Here is an 18,989-nt window from a genome sequence, read left to right as displayed (position 1 = left end):
TATAATTCACATAACAGCAAATTCACTATGTTGGAGTGTCCAATTCTGTTGCTTTTAGTCTATTCACTGTGTTGTGGAACCATCACCACTATCTGATTTCAGAACATTCTGGAAGAGAGAGAGAGGAGGGGAAAAAAAAAAGAGAGAAAGAAGAAAACTAATAGCAGTCAATCCACTATTAATTTTTTTACGGTAGTATTTTTTTTTTGTCTTGCTTGCTTGCTTGACACTGAGATATGAAAATTAAGCTAATTGTAAAGCAGGCAGGTAGAGTAAATAGGAATCTTATTAAGTTTTGAATTACATGTGCTGTTGTGTCAATTTTCATTGCTTTTAATGAAATATCCGTGCAATCCAGGCTTTCAGGTTTCACCCCATTATAACTGCTTAAGCAGAATGGCAGATGGATAGGGATGGATATTTTGTGCTCGTTTGACTTGATGTGGGTCATAGAAAATTGAAGGCAGAAATATCATTGGATGAAAAGAAAGTAGCAACAGCAGCAGAGCACACGTTTTCTTGTTTTGTCAGAAATGCCTGCTTTCTTCCTTTCTCTTTCCCTTCCTAGTGAAGAATTATAGTTAAACTTCCTTTTAAGAAACTCTGTTTGCTCAGCTTCAAGTTTAATAATACATTCATAAGAATTTATCAGTATATTGTGAATTTATAAGTATGTTATGAAACGATTCTTAAGGATTCTTTTCTTAAAGAAATGCACGCTTAAATACCACCCCTTCCCAGATTGAGTTAGTTGTGTAGATTTAGGGGGAAAAGGCTACAGTGATGGGAAGAGGAATAAGAAATAATTGACCCACACTGATGCGTTAGAGGTGTTTGAAAAGATAGACTTGGAGAGAAATTATAGGGTCGCTATGAGTCAGAATGGTCTCCATGGCAAAGGTTTTTTGTTGTTGTTAATTTCTTTAAAAAAAGGCAGTGAGAAAAAATTGAAATGAAAATATTTAGTTTACCTTTGACTAATTAGACATGCATCTCATACTGCTGTACTTTTAAAATACTTTTGAAGCTGAAAAATCGTCACATTAACTCAACACAAATGTACTGTGTGAACTATGATTATAGGAAAAGATTCACTAACTAAACAGGTATTTATTAAGTAGCTACCATATTCCAGGCACCATCCTTTCTGTTGAGGATAAAATGGCGAGGAGACGCAGGTCCCTGCTATCAGTGAACTTAAAATCCAATGGGGAGAGAGCCTTTATGCAAAGAATCCTGTGGATGAATAGACGCGGGGAACCGGAGTGCGAAAGGAAAGGGGGAGACTGCTGACACAACGCGGGGGTTGCAACTAATGTCACAAAACAATTTGTGTATAAATTTTTGAATAGGAAATTGATTTGCACTGTAAACTTTCACCTGAAACAAAATAAAATGAAAAAGAAAAAAAACAAAGCTCTCGTTATTAAAAAAAGACAGGCAAAGATAATCCTTTTATAGGGAAAAAAGTAGATTATAAAACAATGCGTATGACTAGCCCCCATTAGTGGGCTATGTATTTCCATTGGAAGCAGATTAGAGTATGAGCCTTATTTATTTACCTCAGGTGCTGGGAATTTAGTGTGGTTTTATTTTGTAAATTCTTCTGTTATGGGTAGTTTAAAACATGTCTTCAATTATGAAAAGAGCAAAAATAATCAAAAGAATACTCGTGTAGCCAGTGTTTTAAATAAAGAAAATCCATTGAGATGGCTTCCAGCTCAACAGTTTTCCAGCTGGGTTATTGGCCAGGGGAGGGGCGTCCAAGTGACCAGGTGAGGATGGTCCAGACCAAAGGGAGAGGAGAGGAGGCCCCGCCCAGGAGTCGGGGGCGGGGCGGCCCAGAGGGTAACGCCCCTACAGGTCACGTGGCCGGTGACTGCCAATGGCTGCCTCAGAACCCACCTCCGGGACTGGCGAGGCGCCAGTCTGTCCTCACCAGGGCAACAGGCTTTGCTGGCGCCCTGTGACGGGGACTGTGCCTGCGCCAGCGGCTGTCAGGCCTAGGTGAGTCTGGGGCCGGCGCCCACCCCGGGGGCCCGACCCCCGGGGTCGGGTCTCGCGCAGCCGACTTCAGGGTCCGGCGGGCGGTGCTGGGGTCGCGGGGGGCAGGGCCACGGCCTGCGGAGCGGGGGGGACAGGGCTGGGCTGGGCGGGCCTGGGGAGGGGCTCCGAGGGCACCTGGAGCGCCCACCTGTCCCAGGGCGACCACGACGCTGGGTGTCTGTTTGGATGTCTGTCACAGCCGGCGCCTCACCCAGTGGGCGCCTGGATGTCCTGACGCTGACCATTTGGCCCAGCAAGCCTGAGAAGCCACCCAGGGAGGGTGTGGTTTAAGAAATAAATATATATGACTATATTTCAATATATGCATTCATATTACACTGTGTGCCAGTCTGTATGATTCTAGCCTTGATTTTATGCAATCAGGTAGGTAACATAATACGGAATATGCATTTATTTCAAATTCATCATTTTGACAGGCTTTTTAGCGTGTAGAAACTCAAATTTGTAATTTTGGAGATTCCCCCTCTGTATTTGAAAAGGAGGGGCATTAAGGTGGAGCATTTTCCCGAGTGCACCATCCTCACTAAGGGATTTAGTTAACCCTTAATTTTTTTTTTTTTTAGTCAAGACATTGTAAATATCTTAAGGCATTATTACCTTTGTTTAAGAAACTTGAGGGTGAGCGGGCATACCGCCTGACTCCTATTAACCTCGTTTTAAAAACCTGACTTTTAGACTCACCTGCCTTTTTGAATAGGTGCCAGCTTGAATAGACAGGGCTCACGGAATTGCCAGTCAAAGGTAAGGGTCTCCGGAGGCCTGCAGGTGGCGTAAAAGAAGAGCGGAGCAGGACACCCTGCTTGGGCCACCCCCCTGATATGGAATATTTAAGGGTACGTGTGTGTTTTAGTTTTTTGTGTGTGTGTGGGGCGGGGGGAGCAATAAGGGTGCGGAGTGGGGTGGATAGGTAAGAGAAATATGCCTGGTTTTAAGAAACAGCTTTTTACAATCAGAATTTTTTTTTTTTTTTTTTTTACAGTGAGTAAGTCAGTGGAGTCATGCTCCTTATCTGCAAGGGTGAGTAGAAGTGCTGACAATTGAGAATGTTGAGTGCTCTCAAGGGCCAATTGGCCTTTTGGAGAGAAAACTTGATGTTTGGAGCACTTACTGGCCCTGCCTTTTCTAAATTAAAGGTGGTGGGGGTGGTGGTAAGAGAAAGTGGATGGACTATGAACATTGATGCTGGAAAAGCAACTCCCAAGTGTGCAGTTCGTTGATAGCAGGAAAAAAAAAAAAAAATCAGCCTCAAATGCCAGCAGTGCTTTTATTTATCTATTTTTTTTTATGTATGCTTCTTTTTAATTCTGAGATGTTTTTAAGAGAGAACTTAATGGGGCCACCAAGAGTTTTCAGGGAATGAATTTTACAAAAATCTAAGTGTTTTTAAATATTGCAGTTATTTACTTACATATGCTGTATATGAGAAAAGTCCTTAGAATTATAGCAAGGAGAAAGAAAGAATATCCAGGAATGAAATTTTCACAGTTCTCTAAATTCTCCCATTTCTCCTCTTGTCCATTTTTCTTTTTTTTTTTTTTTTCCTCCTTCATCCACCCCTTCCATCTTGACCCACCAAACCAAACTCCTTGCTGCCGAGTTGATTCCAACTCACAGCGACCCTTTAGGGCAGAGTAGAACTACCCCATAGGGTTTCTAAGGAGTAGTTAGTGGATTTGAACTGCCAACCTTTTGGTTAGCAGCTGAGCTCTTAACCACTGCGCCACCACGGCTCCCCTTGGCCCACAGTCCTCCTTAACTCACCATTGTATTAGAAATAGGTTTTGCTATTCTGAAAAAAGAACATTTTACTGTACTTTTGTGCTAGTGGTTGCTTTTGGTGTATCGTTAAGCGCTAAACAGGTAATTCATGGAAGTATTTTAATTGATAAAATGACGCCTAGGCTCCGAGGGAGATGGAATGGATGGTATAGGAGGACGGCATGCAGAGGCTGCGTGCACAGTCCCCAGAACTCTGTTGGAGATCATAACATACCTCAGTAATCGCCTGAATCTAAACGTACAACTTTAGCAGTTGATGTAAGTGACTTTGCGCATGAATTTTGGAACTCAACTATTTCTCAATGGAAATTTCTTCAATTAAGCCATTTGTTTATATTGCTTTTATAATAATGAAAGCTAACATTTATTGTGTACATTCTGTGTGTGAGACCTTTTTCTAAGTGTCTGGTGTGCTTATGGGTAAGATCCATTTTAGAGATGAGGAAACTGAGGCACAGAGAGGTAAAGTAACCTGCTCAGATCACTCAGATGATAAAATTGAGCTAGGATGCAAACCCAGGCAGTTTGTTTCAAAATTTGCTTATGTAATCACTGTACATGAGAGGAGGGAGCCCTGGTGGCTTAGAGATTAAAGTGCTTGGCTGCTAACTGAAAGGTCAGTGGCTCAAACCTACCAGGCTGTCTGTGGGAGACAGATGTGACAGTCTGCTTCAGTGAAGATTTTCAGTCTTGGAAACCGCATGGGGCAGTTCTACTCTGTCCTGTAGGGTCACTATGAGTTGGAATCGACTCGAATGCAGTGGGTTTGGGTAAGTAACAGTAATGTAGAGTTTATTATGTATGCCATGTATATGTTGCAAGACTAATTCTCCCAACGTATATGCCATCTGTAGATTATCAATCCAGTTGCCATTGTGTAGATTTCCACTCATGAGGACACCATGACTTTTCAGAGTAGGACTGCACTCCAAAGGGTTTTCAGTAGCTGTGACCTTTTGGAGGTGGACTGCCAGGCCTTTTTTCCAACACAACTCTGGGTGGATTTAAACTGCCAACCTTTCAGTTAGTTGTGTCACCCAGGGGCGTTATATATATATGTGTGTGTGTGTGTATTGTGTATGTCTATATATATATACACACACACACAAATACATACATATACACGCATACAAATATGTATATATATGAGTGTATAAATGAGTGTCTGAGTATCTAAATGTGTATATATAAATATACATACACAAATATATATAAATATATACACAAATATATATAAAAAAATAAATGTATGTATAAATATGTACCTGTATCTGTGTAAGTGCATCTTTATCAGTGTGATCGCGTCTCCCTCCATGCGAGCGCCTCTCCCTCCGTGCGAGCGGCTCTCCCTCCGTGTGAGCGCCTCTCCCTCCCTGTGAGCATATCTATATATGGCGGACACAATTCAATCCATCATAACCAGGCTTTTCCTATTTCTGGGGAATGAGCAACCAAACACAGGTACCAATGGCAGATAACAGGCAGGTGAGGTAAACAAGAGAGGTAACACTTGAGCTTGCAACATGTGGATGAGATGATTCCCTTTGTCGAATAAGGGACCAGTGCATGGCACGTCCTGGAGCAAATTCCCTTCAAGCATGACTGCTTTAATATCCCAAACAGAGGTGGACAGTGTTGTGGCTGTTTTCCCAGTGAAGACCCTGAAATGTGGAGGAGTTAAGGGACTTTTCTAAAGTCAAACACTAGTGAATGGAGGATCCAGGCCTCCGTCCTTCACTCACCACTTGTCTTTCAAAGTTGTTGTGTACACGCCCCTAAATACCAGGGATAAACCAGGATTGGGGTTCACGCTGCAGAGGACATTGTATGATGTGCCTGGATGGTGTTGGCCAGGGTCCTAGTCATGTAGTGCTGCTTTAACAGAAATACCACAAGTGGATGAGTTTAAGAAACAAAAGTTTATTTCTTCACAGTAAAGTAGGCTAAAAGTCCAAATTCAGGGCATCAGCTCCAGGGGAAGTCCTTCTCATCAATTTTCCCTGGACTAGGAGCTTCTCCACACAAGGACTCCGGGTCTGAGGGATGCACTCTGCTCCCAGCACTGCTTGCTTGGTGGTATGAGGTCTCTAGGTCTCTGCCTGCTTCCCTTTCATTTTATCTCTGTGAGATAAAAGGTGGTGCAGGTCACACCTCAGGGAAATTCCCTTTACATTGGATCAGGGATGTGACCTTAGTAAGTATAAGTAATGTGACCTTACAATCCCACCCTAATCCTCTTTAACATGAAATTACAATCACAAAATGGAGGACAACCACACAATACTGGGCATCATGGCCCAGCCAAATTGATACTCACGTTTTTGGGGGGACACAATTCAATCCATGATAGCCAGAAACCTTCTGGGACACATCATTCCTGAAAACTCAGAGACACTTGGAATAAAATCAAACCTGAGAACTTGTAGAAGAAAGCACTGGGCTGGGAGGGAATATTGGTGAGTTCCCACAAGTTTCCGAGTTGGGAATCAGAGCTACTGAGAGGAAAGGGCTGGAGATGTCAGGCCACGGACACCTGAATTTGAGGAGTTACGCAGAGATGGGAGGGGAAGAACTTGACAATTTTGAGGAAAGAGCAGAGATGTCCAGTCCCCTGATTCTCATCTCTTCATCTTGATCGTTTTCCCCAACAGTCTCTCTTACTTGCCAAGGTCTCCATCCAGATCCCAACTGGAAACTTCCCAGCACCTGAAGCAGCTCACAGGCAGCAAATGCCATGTTACAGGAAGACCCACTGCTCGGAACATGGGGTCTGTGCAAGTGCCGGAGCAGCAGGATGACTGATGCCTCAGCCCTTCTCAGCCCATCCTACCGTGCTCACATCTAGCCCTGCACACCCCAGGCATCCCAGGCCTGCTATAAACCTCATCACATCTCTGCTTCTCCAGGGCTTTATTGTTGTCATGTAAGGTAGGTTTCCTCTTGTTTTTAAGGACCTGTTTTGAATACAAGACTACATCTAGATCGATTTAATCCTAGAATTTCAGTCATTGTTTGGGAAGGAGAGAAAAGAGTGCTTCTAGGATGCTCCTTGGAAGATCCCGAAGGCACTGGAGGTCAGTTGTCTTCACCACAGGAGGATGGACCTCCCCACTCCTGCTGGATCAGATTCTTTCCTGCACAGAAATAAGGTAAAGGGACTACAATTCTCCCTGACTACTTTCATAGCTCATATACACAGGATTAAAAGGACTTCTCATAAATATGTTTTCTGCACATTCCATCTCCTCCTATCATCAGGATTCAGAAATAGCAGACTACCATGGCTTATTTAATAGTACTCCTGAGAATTAATGATGCCTTTTTCTAGAGTGAATGCAGAGAAACAGCTATGTCCCCGAGAAGCCACGTCTTAATCCTGTCAGGCCAAATCAACTACACACGAAAAGCCCTGGGTGTGCTGAGGATCATTAAAGATCTGTTGTCTGGCATCTTTCTAGGAAACAGAAAAACAGCACCTTAAACAAAAGCACAGTCTCCAATCTCAACTGTAGAAACAATAGTTAATGACCAATAAGGCTGAAAGGTTGAAATCCAAATTCCATTAGTAGATTATTAAGAGAGAGGGAGATTGATAGGATACCCACAGAAAGCTCCCCAAGCCAAGCCAGGGCTTCTGAGAAATGGATGTTGAAATTGATCACTGGCGATTTATCAGTGAGCTGTGAGAGGCCAAAGCCAGACTGTCCCCAAGAGCATTCTGAGGACATCAGTTAAGGCTGGAAGAAAGAATTGGTCAGTCATGTGTGGATCAGGAAAACAGGGGACACCTGTATCTTTTACTTTTCACAGCACCACAATCCATCCAGCAGCAGAGGAGAACAAGAAGAGAGAAGCAATGAGAATCCCTTCCAACAAAACTATCTTTAATCCCAATTAACAGAGGACTATTCTGTAAAGTAAAGTAAAGCTACCGTTCTTCATTTCCCACCCTGGAAGTACATGTGCACCCTGCCCAGTGTTTGGCCTCCCTCTCTGTCCTCCTCGTATCTGTACTACAGCCAAGAAATCGCACTGGGATAGGGGAGGGTCTTTAGCGTGATGAGGAGAAGGGGGTTGATAATCCAAATCTGTGGAGGGGTCTCCAATTTGAGGGTTTGACACATGGAAGAGGAGAGCTTGCTATTGGCTGAAATGCCACCTTACTTTTCTCGCAAGTTGAGGTGTCACACTTTCTTTTCAGAGGCATTGAGGGTTGGACCTCACTGCTGACCAAGGGTTGCCTCCCAGAGACCCCAAGGTCAGCCCCTGAGTAGGGCCTCTTGGCAGCAAGTGATGGGGCTCTAACTTGAGCTGGGATCTTAGACTTGGTAGCTGTATGTCCAGGTTGGCTAAGACTCACTGTCTCAGGAGCTAGGGGCTGGGACGCTTGCCAGGTGCCCCGAACTCCATGGTGCAGAATGCCGGAGGCAGGCAGAGGACTCTTGGAAAGACCCCAGGGCAGTAAGCTTTGTTGAGGTGCCAAGAGAAAGTCAAGGCTGGGGAGATCCTCCTCTTCCTTCTCTGTTTCTTCCCTGGACCCTTCTCCTTTCCCAGGTGATTCACTAATAGGAGAGGTTTCTAAGAACATTAAGGATTCTCTAGTTCCCAATTTCTGGGAGGTGTTACTGGAACGCTGATGAGGAGAAGTTAATTGTTCAGACTTAGGTTTCTTTGACTTTGGACTCCACATAAAGTGAGCAAGTTCTTTTGGCTTAGACAGGTTACTGTCTCTTCTACAGTCTTTTGGCAGGTCATCTGCATTCAGCCTTCTTGTGCCCGTTTTCTCGCTGATCCCCAGCTGAAGACCATGGTTATCTGTGCTCCCTGAGTCTTGACTGGTGTCAAACTCTGTACAGAGTGACTCCATGGGTGGCATACCATAAATTGGGGGTGCCTCCACACCCACTTCTCCTTTCAATTCCAGTAGTCGCTTCTCTACCAGCTGAAAGGAAGGAAAATGTGTAATTACTGATTCTGTACAGGTTGTGAGAACACATGGATGAGCTGGTGGTGGAGAGCATGATATTGGGACAGGAATCAGGGAAGTCAGTGAAATGAGTGTGGTTCAATAACAGTACTGCAGCTCTACTTGTCCATCCTCCTGTGTGGTTTTCCCAGCCACAATTCCTTACCGCTCCTCCTCTCAGCCACTCCATTGTCTCCTACCTCCTGGTTCTGCACCTGCTTCCACACGTGGAGCTGACCTTCCCCAGAAGCTGTGCAGCCGAGGCACTGTTAGGTTAGGTGAAATCTTGTGGGTTTCGTGGTATTATTTTCCCTTCCTCCTCTGGTTTACCTGGGTGAGAGTGAGCCCTTCTTCTTCCTCCAGCTTCTGTGTTAAGGACATGAGATCTATCTGTGATTCTGGTGATAATAACATTTCCAGGAATTGAGGGTGAATAACTGCTTCTGCCTGATAACAGAAGGAGGAGGCATGTGAACATCCTTGACAAGGAGTAACCAGTGATTCAGAGGCTCTCAAAGACAATCATCCTCTCCTTGAATGTGCATCCGATGGTGTATTAAAACATCACCACCTCAACCTACACATAGGCAAACACACACACACGCACACACACACACACGAGAAAAAAGGCACAGGGTAAAAAAGATCACCGGGTAAGGAATGAAGCTTAATTACAATGTCCGGGGCCAAACTCCAGATGTTTGGTTGATGCAATGCCAAGCTTACGGAACCCACGGATACCAAACCTCGAGTCCCAGCTCACCTTGGTAATAAATTCTTCCTGTGAACACAGCTTGTCAATGTAGCTCAGGAGTCCTGGGTCTGGGTACATCCCAGTGTCTTCCTGTTGTTGCTCATATTCCTCTTCTTCATATTTTGCACCTGGCTCCACAGTGGCCGAATGGGTAGGTCCAAGCAGACCTTCCATGATTTCGACATACTCTTTCACAGCTTTAGGAGGGATCTCATTGGGTTGCTTGGCCTCCCAAGGGCACTGGGGTCTATGTTGCTGCTGGTTGAGGGGCTGCACCTTGGGATCTCCCTTCTTTGGGACGAACACTAAAGGAGAGGTTAGAAAGAAGGAGGTAAATTTGGCAGAACATTCCAGGCCATTTGACCTGTTATGGATTGAGTTGTGTCCCCACAAAATGTGTGTCAACTTGGCTAGGCCGTGATTCCCAGTATTGTGTGGTTATCCACCATGTTTTGATCGGATGTGATTTTCCTATGTGTTGTAAATCCTAGCCTCTACAATGTTAATGAGGCAGGTTTAGATGCAGTTGTGTAAATGAAGCAAGACTCAATCTGCAGGATTCGGCTATATCTTGATTCAATCTCTTTTGTAATATAAAAGAAAGAAGCCAGTAGAGAGGAGAGAAACTTTATGTGGCCCAGAAAGAAATTCCCAGAGTAGAGCCCGTCCTTTGGACTCCAGGTTCCTGTGCTAAGAAGCTCCTAGATCAGGGGAAGATTGATGACAATGCCTTCCACTGGAACCAAAAGAGAAAAAGCCTTCCCTGGGAGTTTTGTACCCAGATTTTGGAGTTTTAGCCTCTTAGGCTGTGACAGAATGAATTTAGCCTCTTAGACTGTGACAGAATGAAATACCACAAGCCATTCACTTGTGGTATATCTGTTCTACCAACACTAGATAACTAAGACACCACTCAAACATACGTTGGAAGGGCAGATTTTTTGGAGAGCCTAAAATGATTCCTGGTGAGATGGGCACACCCGAAGCCACAAGAACCGTGAGAGGAGATGTAACAGGTAGAATGTCCAAGAGAATCATCCTGTGAGGAAACTTGGAACTCTTGCTTTTTCAAGAAGTCCTTTCATTGAGACCCACGTTTTAGGCTGATTAGATATTGGATCTCATCTTTGATAATCTGTGTGATCTTTGATAATCTGTGTGAGACAGTAGTTATAAAACTTGACCGCCTCATTACTAGTGTGTAACGAAGTGTAGCTGAGAGCCCAGGCTTCCGTCAGGCTCTACTGATAGAAATAGCCGTTGCCCCCTCTTGAAAGGGAAGTACCCCATGTGAAGACAATGCCTTCTCCAAACATGGCTAGTCTCTACATGCCTCCTTTGATCCCTGGACCTTAGCTCCTGTTGAAATTGGTTAGCCATACCTGGGTGCTGGCCAGCCACAGTGGATGAAGGCTCCTGAGGATCAAGATGCCTTGAAACTGGAGGAGGCAGGCACACGGACACATTCCTCTGCTGCAACTTCTGAATCTGTAACTCCTCCTCTGCTTCAAACTCCATGAACCTGACAAGGGTGGAGGAGGCACGGGCCCTGCTGAGAGGAAGGCAAGGCACACCAGGAGCCCCAGCACCGGGCAACAGTCGATTGTAGGGCAGCAGAGAGTGCCTTCCGTGCCCCGGCAAGGTGCTGAGTAAGTCCATTTCCCAGGAGGGAGTTTCTCTCTGTGGCACACACACACAGTTTGGGGGCTCCTTACGTGTTCACATCATCCCTTCACCTGTAGCATAACTCATCATAACTTAGGAAGGGTGTGAAAGAAGTGAGCCATGCCTTCTTGGAAGCTCCTCCTGACAGAGCCATGGTGCTCACTTCCTTTCCACACCCTTAGCACCTGATGGCACACCGCAACTCCGACAGTGGCTGGTTGATTTCAATCAGAACTATGTGACACAGGGCAGGACCCCACTTAGGTACATCCTGCTTCAAGAGGACTCTCCTGCCCTTTCCTAACATACACACATTAGAGCTGACAGCTTGAGCCTGGTATGGGATGAAGTTGATTGCAGATAACACCATGGACTAGATCCTAGATTCCCCGTCCTGGTGTGAGGCTTTGAGCCCATGAGGTATAAACCAAGGAGACAAGTGATCCAAGATATATTGGGAAGAAGGTGGAATCTAAGGTTTCAGGAAAGCTTCAGATCCTATGATGATTTTTTTTAAACCAAGGAGGGAAAGGCAATAAGGGTGATAGACACGTCCACAGGTTGACTTGAGATATTGCCGCCCCCTGAACAAAGCTTTCCAGCCTGGGCCATTCTTGGATGGCTACAGAAACAGTTTTGTGCCAGTTGTCATGTGGAAGGTTGGTCCCAAATTTCCTGTCAGGTATATGGACACTGAGGCAAGGAGGAACCTGTGTGGTACAGCGTATCCCCTCACTGCAGAGTGTCTACGGCTTGGAATTTATCTCCATTGGTAGCCACAGTGTTTATCCCCATTCCATCTTAACGCTCTCAATATCGAGGCATCCACAAATAATATGTAGAAGGGGTGCATTTCTTGAAGGAGGTAGGACAGAATTCCAAGCAGTGAATGTGATGGTAGACACTGAGGGTACAGAGGGATCATCAGGGAACTAGGAGCCCTGTCCAAGCGCACACCTCCTCCTTCTCACAACATCCCCTCCGACTTGTACCAACACAGGCAGGCAGCAGCCACTCTCAACCCACCCTCCTCATTCAGACCCCATCACTCGGTCCCCATAGAGCTGGGATGCCACGAACTCACTTTTCTGCCATCTCGTAGAAGATCATCCGGTCAAAGTTGCTTTTGTGCTCCCATTCCTGCACAGACCGCCACAGTCCCTCCTCCAGGGTCATGGTGGGCTTCAGTCGGGCCAGGGATCGAAGGACTGGGCTAAAACCACATGCTTGTTTGTGACTTCCTACAAGTACGTATTCTATCCCCATCTTGACCCCACCCCTACACAATATCCCCTGCCCATCATCACATCTGTCTTGCTGTTTCTCTGTGTCAAATCCCTCTTCCAGTGTTTGAGATTTCAAGTGTTTTTTTGCCTCCAGGATACCAGTGGCAGCGCAACTACACTAAGATACACTCCCAGGAGGAACAGCCCAAAGAAAAGAATGTGCTATGAGTCCGTAGGACTGTGGGCAGAACGACCTGGCAGAGCACCTTAAAATCTACTCTAAGATCAAGTCCAAGGGTCCCATGAATGAACATTTTCGCCAGCTCCCAGATGACTTTTGAGTAGAGGTTCTGCTCTTTGGTGAACACAGCCCTAGAACCTCAGGGTGTGAAGAGCAGGAGTTCTGCCCAGAAACAAAGGTGAGGGCAGCCCGTGGTGACTGAGAGAGACTTCTGCTATCCGGAGTTTGGAAAATCATAAGTCATACTGCCCAACTGCATTTGAGACTGTGATCAAAGAGGGAACACAGCTGTTTTGGAATGCAGGGAATCCCTAAGACTGCTTGAAAGTTGGTTTTGTTGGCCTTTGTCTCTATTCCCTTGAGGTTGGAGGCCGCGGGTAGATGCCATCAATCTTTCAGCCATTTGGGGGCAAGTTGTGTGTGGAAAATCATCCTTTGGATTGTGATAAGAGTTTGTTATTGGTTGACCCAAAATAACTGTGGGGAGCCCAGGGTTGATAGATGTAGGGTCTGCTGTGAAAAGACGAATCTTCCCACATGACTAATCAGTCTGCCTTCCATTCACAGAAGCCCATGACCGTGGACTTCATGGCTAATTTCCAATCATACACACTGAAACTAGGACATTTTTGCTTTTGTGGGTACTTTTCTTGGGCTACGTTGCCTTTCCTTCATGCCAGTGACAAGAATGGACATCATGTAATGAGGCAGCGCAAGTGTCAGGCACTCTCTGAGCACTCCTTATATTAGCTCATGTCATCTTCTTAGCTGTCCTCTGAATTAATTGTAATTGTCTCCTTATTTGATGAGATACTGGAGGGTGGAGATGTACAATGACCTGGTCACTATTACAAGTCTAGCTAGGGCAGAGCCGAAGCCCGTCAGCACTATGTTCTAACTGGAATTCTCCAGAGGAATGAGGGCGGGAGTATATTTCAAATGATTGTTGTAGGCCCTGCCCGTCTCCCTCCTCATCTGGATTTGAAATGGCACTGGCCCACATATGGTCAACTCCTATGCTGGAAAGTAAAGACCAGCAGAGGAATGTGGTATTGGTAGTCTGAGACCAAAATTCACATCATAGCTCTGTACTTTATCAAAGTGTTTAGTCTCCTATAAATAATTATTAGGGTAATGATTCCAGCATACAGATTGGCTTCACGTACAGGGTGGTCAGCATCAATTGAGATAAGGCACCTGAAATTGTTGTACACGGGGAAGATTGGTTAATATTATTGGGAATGTGTCTTATAACATATCCCATCGCCCTCGTGATTTTCTTTCAAATGTTCCTAAAGAGCCTAAGTCCCATCGTGTCTCTCCCAGCTCTCTTTATTTGAATCAAACCAAAGCAAACCCATTGCCGTCAAGTCGATTCCAACCCATAGTGACCCTGTAGGGCAGGGTAGAACTGCCTCATAGAGTTTCCAAGGAGCACCTGGTGGATTCAAACTGCCAGCCCTTGGGTTAGCAGTTGTAGCACTTAACCACTACGCCACCACGGCTTCCCTTTATTTGAAAGCTGCAGGATAATCTCAGGGGTCCCCCTGACTAGGGCACTCACATGAGAAAGCAGGAAAGAGCTTCTGTATCAGGACTTTGGGGATGGTGCCTCCGGGCCAGGGACTTGAAGCATTGCCAACATCGGTAGTTCTGGTAAACACTCTTAGGGTTACAGGAGGAGTCATGCAGCGAAGGCCTGGATTGGGTGGTGGCCAGGTTCTCCTCCCCAGAAGAACCATGTTGATCTGACCAAGCCTTCACTTGGGGGAAAAAGGAGGCCAGCTGGGCAGCTGGTGGTGGAGCTTGAAGAGAAGGAGCTGAGGACCAACCTCCCCTGTAAGCCAGAGTACCCACAACAGAAGTGACAGGAATCATCTGCTCCACAGCAGATGCTTCCCCAGTTGGAGGTGGAGCATGCTCAACTGCCCCACCGGGAGCCCCCGGGGTACTCCAATTGAGTGGGGTCTGAGCCATGACAAAGGTCTGAGTTCCAGGGAGCTTTTCTGATCTCCCTTCTATCCTGAGTTGGAGAATGACCTTGCCAGGCTGGGCCCCACTGGGGCCAGAGTCCCCAACACCTGGCACCAGCAGTGTCCCAGGGAAAGCAGAGAGCCCCAGAGGGGTTGCAGGAGGGCATGATGAAGTCGTGCAGGGTAGTGGGTGTGGTTCCCAGGGTGTTCGGTGTGGGGGTCCGAGACTGGGTTGGGGAAAGGGCAGTGCAGTGGAAGGAGACATGGAGGCACCAGGATTCGTGGTCATATTCGGTTCCAGCACTGGAGTTGCTGTTGAGACAAAGGAAAAGGGCGAATGGAGAAGGACGAAAGGCAATCAGATGTTGGGTCATGTGAATTCCCTGCCTGGTCACTGGGAATCAGTGCCATGAATCTCAAGTGATGAGTGGCAGTATGGAATGGGGAAATGGTGAATATTGCAAAAGCCTCTGGAGTGAATTTTCTCCAGTTGAGAAGTTTCCCAGTAGAGAACTTGGGAGCAGTTCAACCAGGCTCCTGGGCCTCTGTGTACCAAGAAGTAAGAGGGCCAAGCTGTCGCTGACTCTCAGAGCCTGTTTCAGGAATCCCTGGCAGACACCCTGCCATCCTCATATGGTGTTTTCAACACACGGAACGGGGTTGATATCCACTCTGTCTGAAATGCCCCCAGCAGGCCTCAATAGCAGGGAAGGGGCCTTCTAAGTGAAAGACATCCTCCAGACTTTCTTGAAGGAGTGAGTCTTCACAAGAGTGGTTTCCCCATTTCCTACCTAGCGTTCCTTTTCGTGATGCACATTAGAAAACCCCTTTCCTTTTTTCCCCATCCTCCTGTCTCATTTTTCCAATCTGCCTCTTGATCCTCCCCAGGTGGGATGTCCTTGGCGGTGTCAGGGGTCCAGTCCTTACTCCTGTTCAGAGAGCTTGTCCCCAAGGGAAGTGTCAAATTTGAATTTCCAAAGGTTGAAGGGGTGGCAGGGACCTGATAACACACCCCCTCCGCACCATCTTACCTCGTGCTGAAGTCCCCTCACAGGCCTGGACACTGACCACAACTGTGTGGCAGCCTTCAGCCCTCAGTCCCGTCCTGGACTCAGAGCGTGACCTGGCTCCAACAGATGCTCAGAGATCCAAGGAAAGGAGGGAGAAGTTTGAATCTAAACAGGAGTAGAATGTAGGACTCAAGGCATTCTACAGTGGGGGAGGGGCGGAGGGCAGGTTGGGATGAGGAGACATACCATGAAGGGGACCTGACAGGCAAAAAGCTGCATGTTTCCTTCAAATTACAATTGGCAACACAAATTGTGTAAATCTCTTAGGGCCATGTGTAGGTTCTTTCTCATATCCGCAGCACAAAGGCTCTTCTCTAGACTTCAATTTTCTTACCAACATATCTAGTTTTGTGCCCCTAAACTCAGCCCAATCCTTAGCTCAAGGTGGTAGGTTCTTAAATCATTACAAGGGCACCAGTACTTCATGAACAAAATTTGGCAAACTTTGTTTAATGAAGGCTGGGGTATACATATGGTGACGATGAAACTCAGTGTTTGTAATGAGGATTGTTTCAGAATTTCCACCGTGTTTTGAGTGTGTGTGCGCACTCTGTGTGTATTGATGTAGGAAATACTATTGGAGTCGTTATTGCCTGTCTTTGAGCATAGAAAATGTGACGCAGCTGTTGCTGGGCTCAGAAGGGCTCCCAGGGACTTACAACGGGGCCTTGAGGCATAATCTGAAGGTCCTGAGTTCCTTCCTCAGAGAAGGCACATAAAGACAATAGCTAAGATAGTCTTGGAAAATCTCTTTTAGGGAACCTTTCACATAAGTGGGAACAGAAAAGACTTTCCACTCTTATATTTTTCTGTTAACGTTTAATGAATAGAAATTTGTTGCACCAATGAAGACCCGCCTACCTCGTTACTGAAACCTGTAGCGATGATTGTTGAGAGGGACCATTCACGATGTAGGATCACAGTTTCCAGCCAATCTGTGAACAGGTGAAGCTTTCAGTGGTTTTGCCCATTTTGTAGTGTTAATATATACAGCTGACTTTGTAATAGTCTTTGGATTGAGGCATGGCTGTGGCAGCGTGCTTGTCCATTTACCCATTCTTGCTTTAATCTGTAATATTTCCTTGTACTCGGGCAGACATGGGTCTGGCAGCGTGCTTGGCCGCTTCTCAAATTTTGCTGATTTCAATGTATGCCGAATAAAACTTTCTTTTTGCTTTTACTGAACTTTGTGATGTTTGAACCTACGACAGTATGCATCATTGTTTAGGAAGCAGTCCTGGTGTCCCTAAATTCCTGTCCACTACTGAAAACTCTGGGAGCTCCAGCATGACCAGCCTTACTTGTGATCCTCTTCCCAGATAAGCTCCACTGCATCAAAGGAATGCCAGCAGCCTCTAATTCCATGAGCAAAAGTAGGTTCCTGTTGCTTCTCAGATTATTATATTTTACGTTCGTGTTTAAGTTTGTATTTCTGACAACGAATGTAATTCAATAATTAAACATAATTATTTCAAAAGCCAAATAGTTCCAGATAGCTTCTTCAGTGACGGCTCCTCCCCCAACACCTTTGTCTTGGCAACCAAATTTTGTTCTCGCAGTGCCCGCTGTGCAGGCAGTAAGGAAATAACCCTGGCTGACAGGTATTCCGAATCACAACACAGGAGAAAAAGGAAACTGAAGTACATATATAGAGGGCCTTTTCCTTAGGCGATCTCTTACACGCATTCCTAGATGATCTGTAGAGCCAGGGGGCAGTGAGAGTATGATGTAGTGCATGTAAAAATGCAAATACAGTGTAGTAGGAAGTGCGAAGGCAGGTGATGTGAAAACCAAGCATTTCTTATTGCAAGGCAGCCTGGGAGGTTTGAATGAACAGCAGGGCTGCCTGAGGCAAAACTGACCCTTGGGTGAGGGATTCCTTGCTTTCTAAGGGCAGCACAGCTGTGTGCCTTGTGTAGTAGGAAAGCTGGGAGGTTGAATTTGGAATCAGGGGCTTTATAAAGAACAATCTTGAGAGGGTTCACATTTCAACTGAGTTTATTTCTCAATTTAGGAACTGCCTCTTAAGCAGCAATCTCTGGATTTGGACTAAGTGTGCAGTTCTTAAAAGGGAGTGTATTTGCTTAGGTCTTATATATCAGAAAGTATAACGAATCCTGGAGCTTTATTTGATTCCATAAATATGTTAGATTTTCTTTTTATTGTGGTCAATATACATGTACCAACACACGTGTGATTCCCACCTTGTTCGCAGGCACAATTCAGTGACATTGTGTTCATGTTGTGCAAGCACCACCGCTGTTTCTAAGCTTATTACTTTTTTTTTTAATAACTTTTATTAAGCTTCAAGTGAACGTTTACAAATCCAATCAGTCTGTCACATGTAAGTTTACATACATCTCACTCCCTACTCCCACTTGCTCTCCCCCTCTTGAGTCAGCCCTTTCAGTCTCTCCTTTCTTGACAATTTTGCCGGCTTCCCTCTCTCTCTACCCTCCCATCCCCCCTCCAGACAAGAGTTGCCAACACAATCTTAAGTGTCCACCTGATATAATTAGCTCACTCTTCATCAGCATCTCTCTCCCACCCGCTGACCAGTCCCTTTCATTTCTGATGAGTTGTCTTCGGGGATGGTTCCTGTCCTGTGTCAACTGAAGGTCTGGGGAGCATGACCGCCGGGATTCCTCCAGTCTCAGTCAGATCATTAAGTTTGGTCTTTTTATGAGAATTTGGGCTCTGTATCCCACTGATCTCCTGCTCCCTCAGGGGTCCTCTGCTGTGCTCCCTGTCAGGGCAGTCATCGATTGTGGCCGGGCACCAACTAGTTCTTCTGGTCTCAGGATGATGTAGGTCTCTGGTTCATGTGGCCCTTTCTGTCTCTTGGGCTCTTAGTTGTCGTGTGGCCTTGGTGTTCTTCATTTTCCTTTGCTCCAGGTGGGTTGAGACCAATTGCTGCATCTTAGATGGCCGCTTGTTAGCATTTAAGACCCCAGACGCCACATTTCAAAGTGGGATGCAGAATGATTTCATAATAGAATTATTTTGCCAATTGACTTAGAAGTCCCCTCAAACCATGTTCCCCAGACCCCCGCACTTGCTCCCCTGACCTTTGAAGCATTCATTTTATCCTGGAAACTTCTTTGCTTTTGGTCCAGTCCAATTGAGCTGACCTTCCATGTATTGAGTGTTGTCTTTCCCTTCACCTAAAGCAGTTCTTATCTACTGATTAATCAATAAAAAACCCTCTCCCACCCTCCCTCCCTCCCCCCCTAGTAACCACAAAAGTA

The 18,989-nt window shown here is 45.8% G+C and overlaps 1 protein-coding gene and 1 long non-coding RNA gene across 4 annotated transcripts in view; one reads left to right on the top strand and one right to left on the bottom strand.

The window, feature by feature from the left end:
* LOC126061817 (NUT family member 2G-like) overlaps window positions 1–12,458 on the bottom strand; it is a 432,103-nt gene extending 419,645 nt beyond the window's left edge. The window contains exon 1 of the mRNA XM_049858629.1: window positions 12,316–12,458. Coding sequence (XP_049714586.1) covers window positions 12,316–12,407 — 92 coding nt within the window. The 5' untranslated portion in view covers window positions 12,408–12,458. The remainder of the gene's footprint in view (window positions 1–12,315) is intronic.
* Window positions 1,707–6,623, top strand: LOC126061827 (uncharacterized). 3 transcript variants are annotated; one of them, XR_007513892.1, is made up of 4 exons: window positions 1,707–2,007; window positions 2,765–2,808; window positions 3,047–3,084; window positions 6,498–6,623. It is a non-coding gene; the product is annotated as an uncharacterized LOC126061827 (long non-coding RNA). The 3 variants fall into 3 exon arrangements; XR_007513891.1 differs by having other exon boundaries at window positions 2,765–2,900; XR_007513893.1 differs by lacking the exon at window positions 6,498–6,623 and adding an exon at window positions 3,918–4,038.
* Window positions 12,459–18,989: the final 6,531 nt, after the last annotated feature.

This window comes from Elephas maximus, chromosome 18 (genome assembly GCF_024166365.1).
Source record: "Elephas maximus indicus isolate mEleMax1 chromosome 18, mEleMax1 primary haplotype, whole genome shotgun sequence".
Lineage (NCBI taxonomy): Eukaryota > Metazoa > Chordata > Mammalia > Proboscidea > Elephantidae > Elephas > Elephas maximus.
The sequence above is the reverse complement of the archived record's forward strand: the minus strand, read 5'-3'. Positions and strand labels throughout refer to the sequence as shown.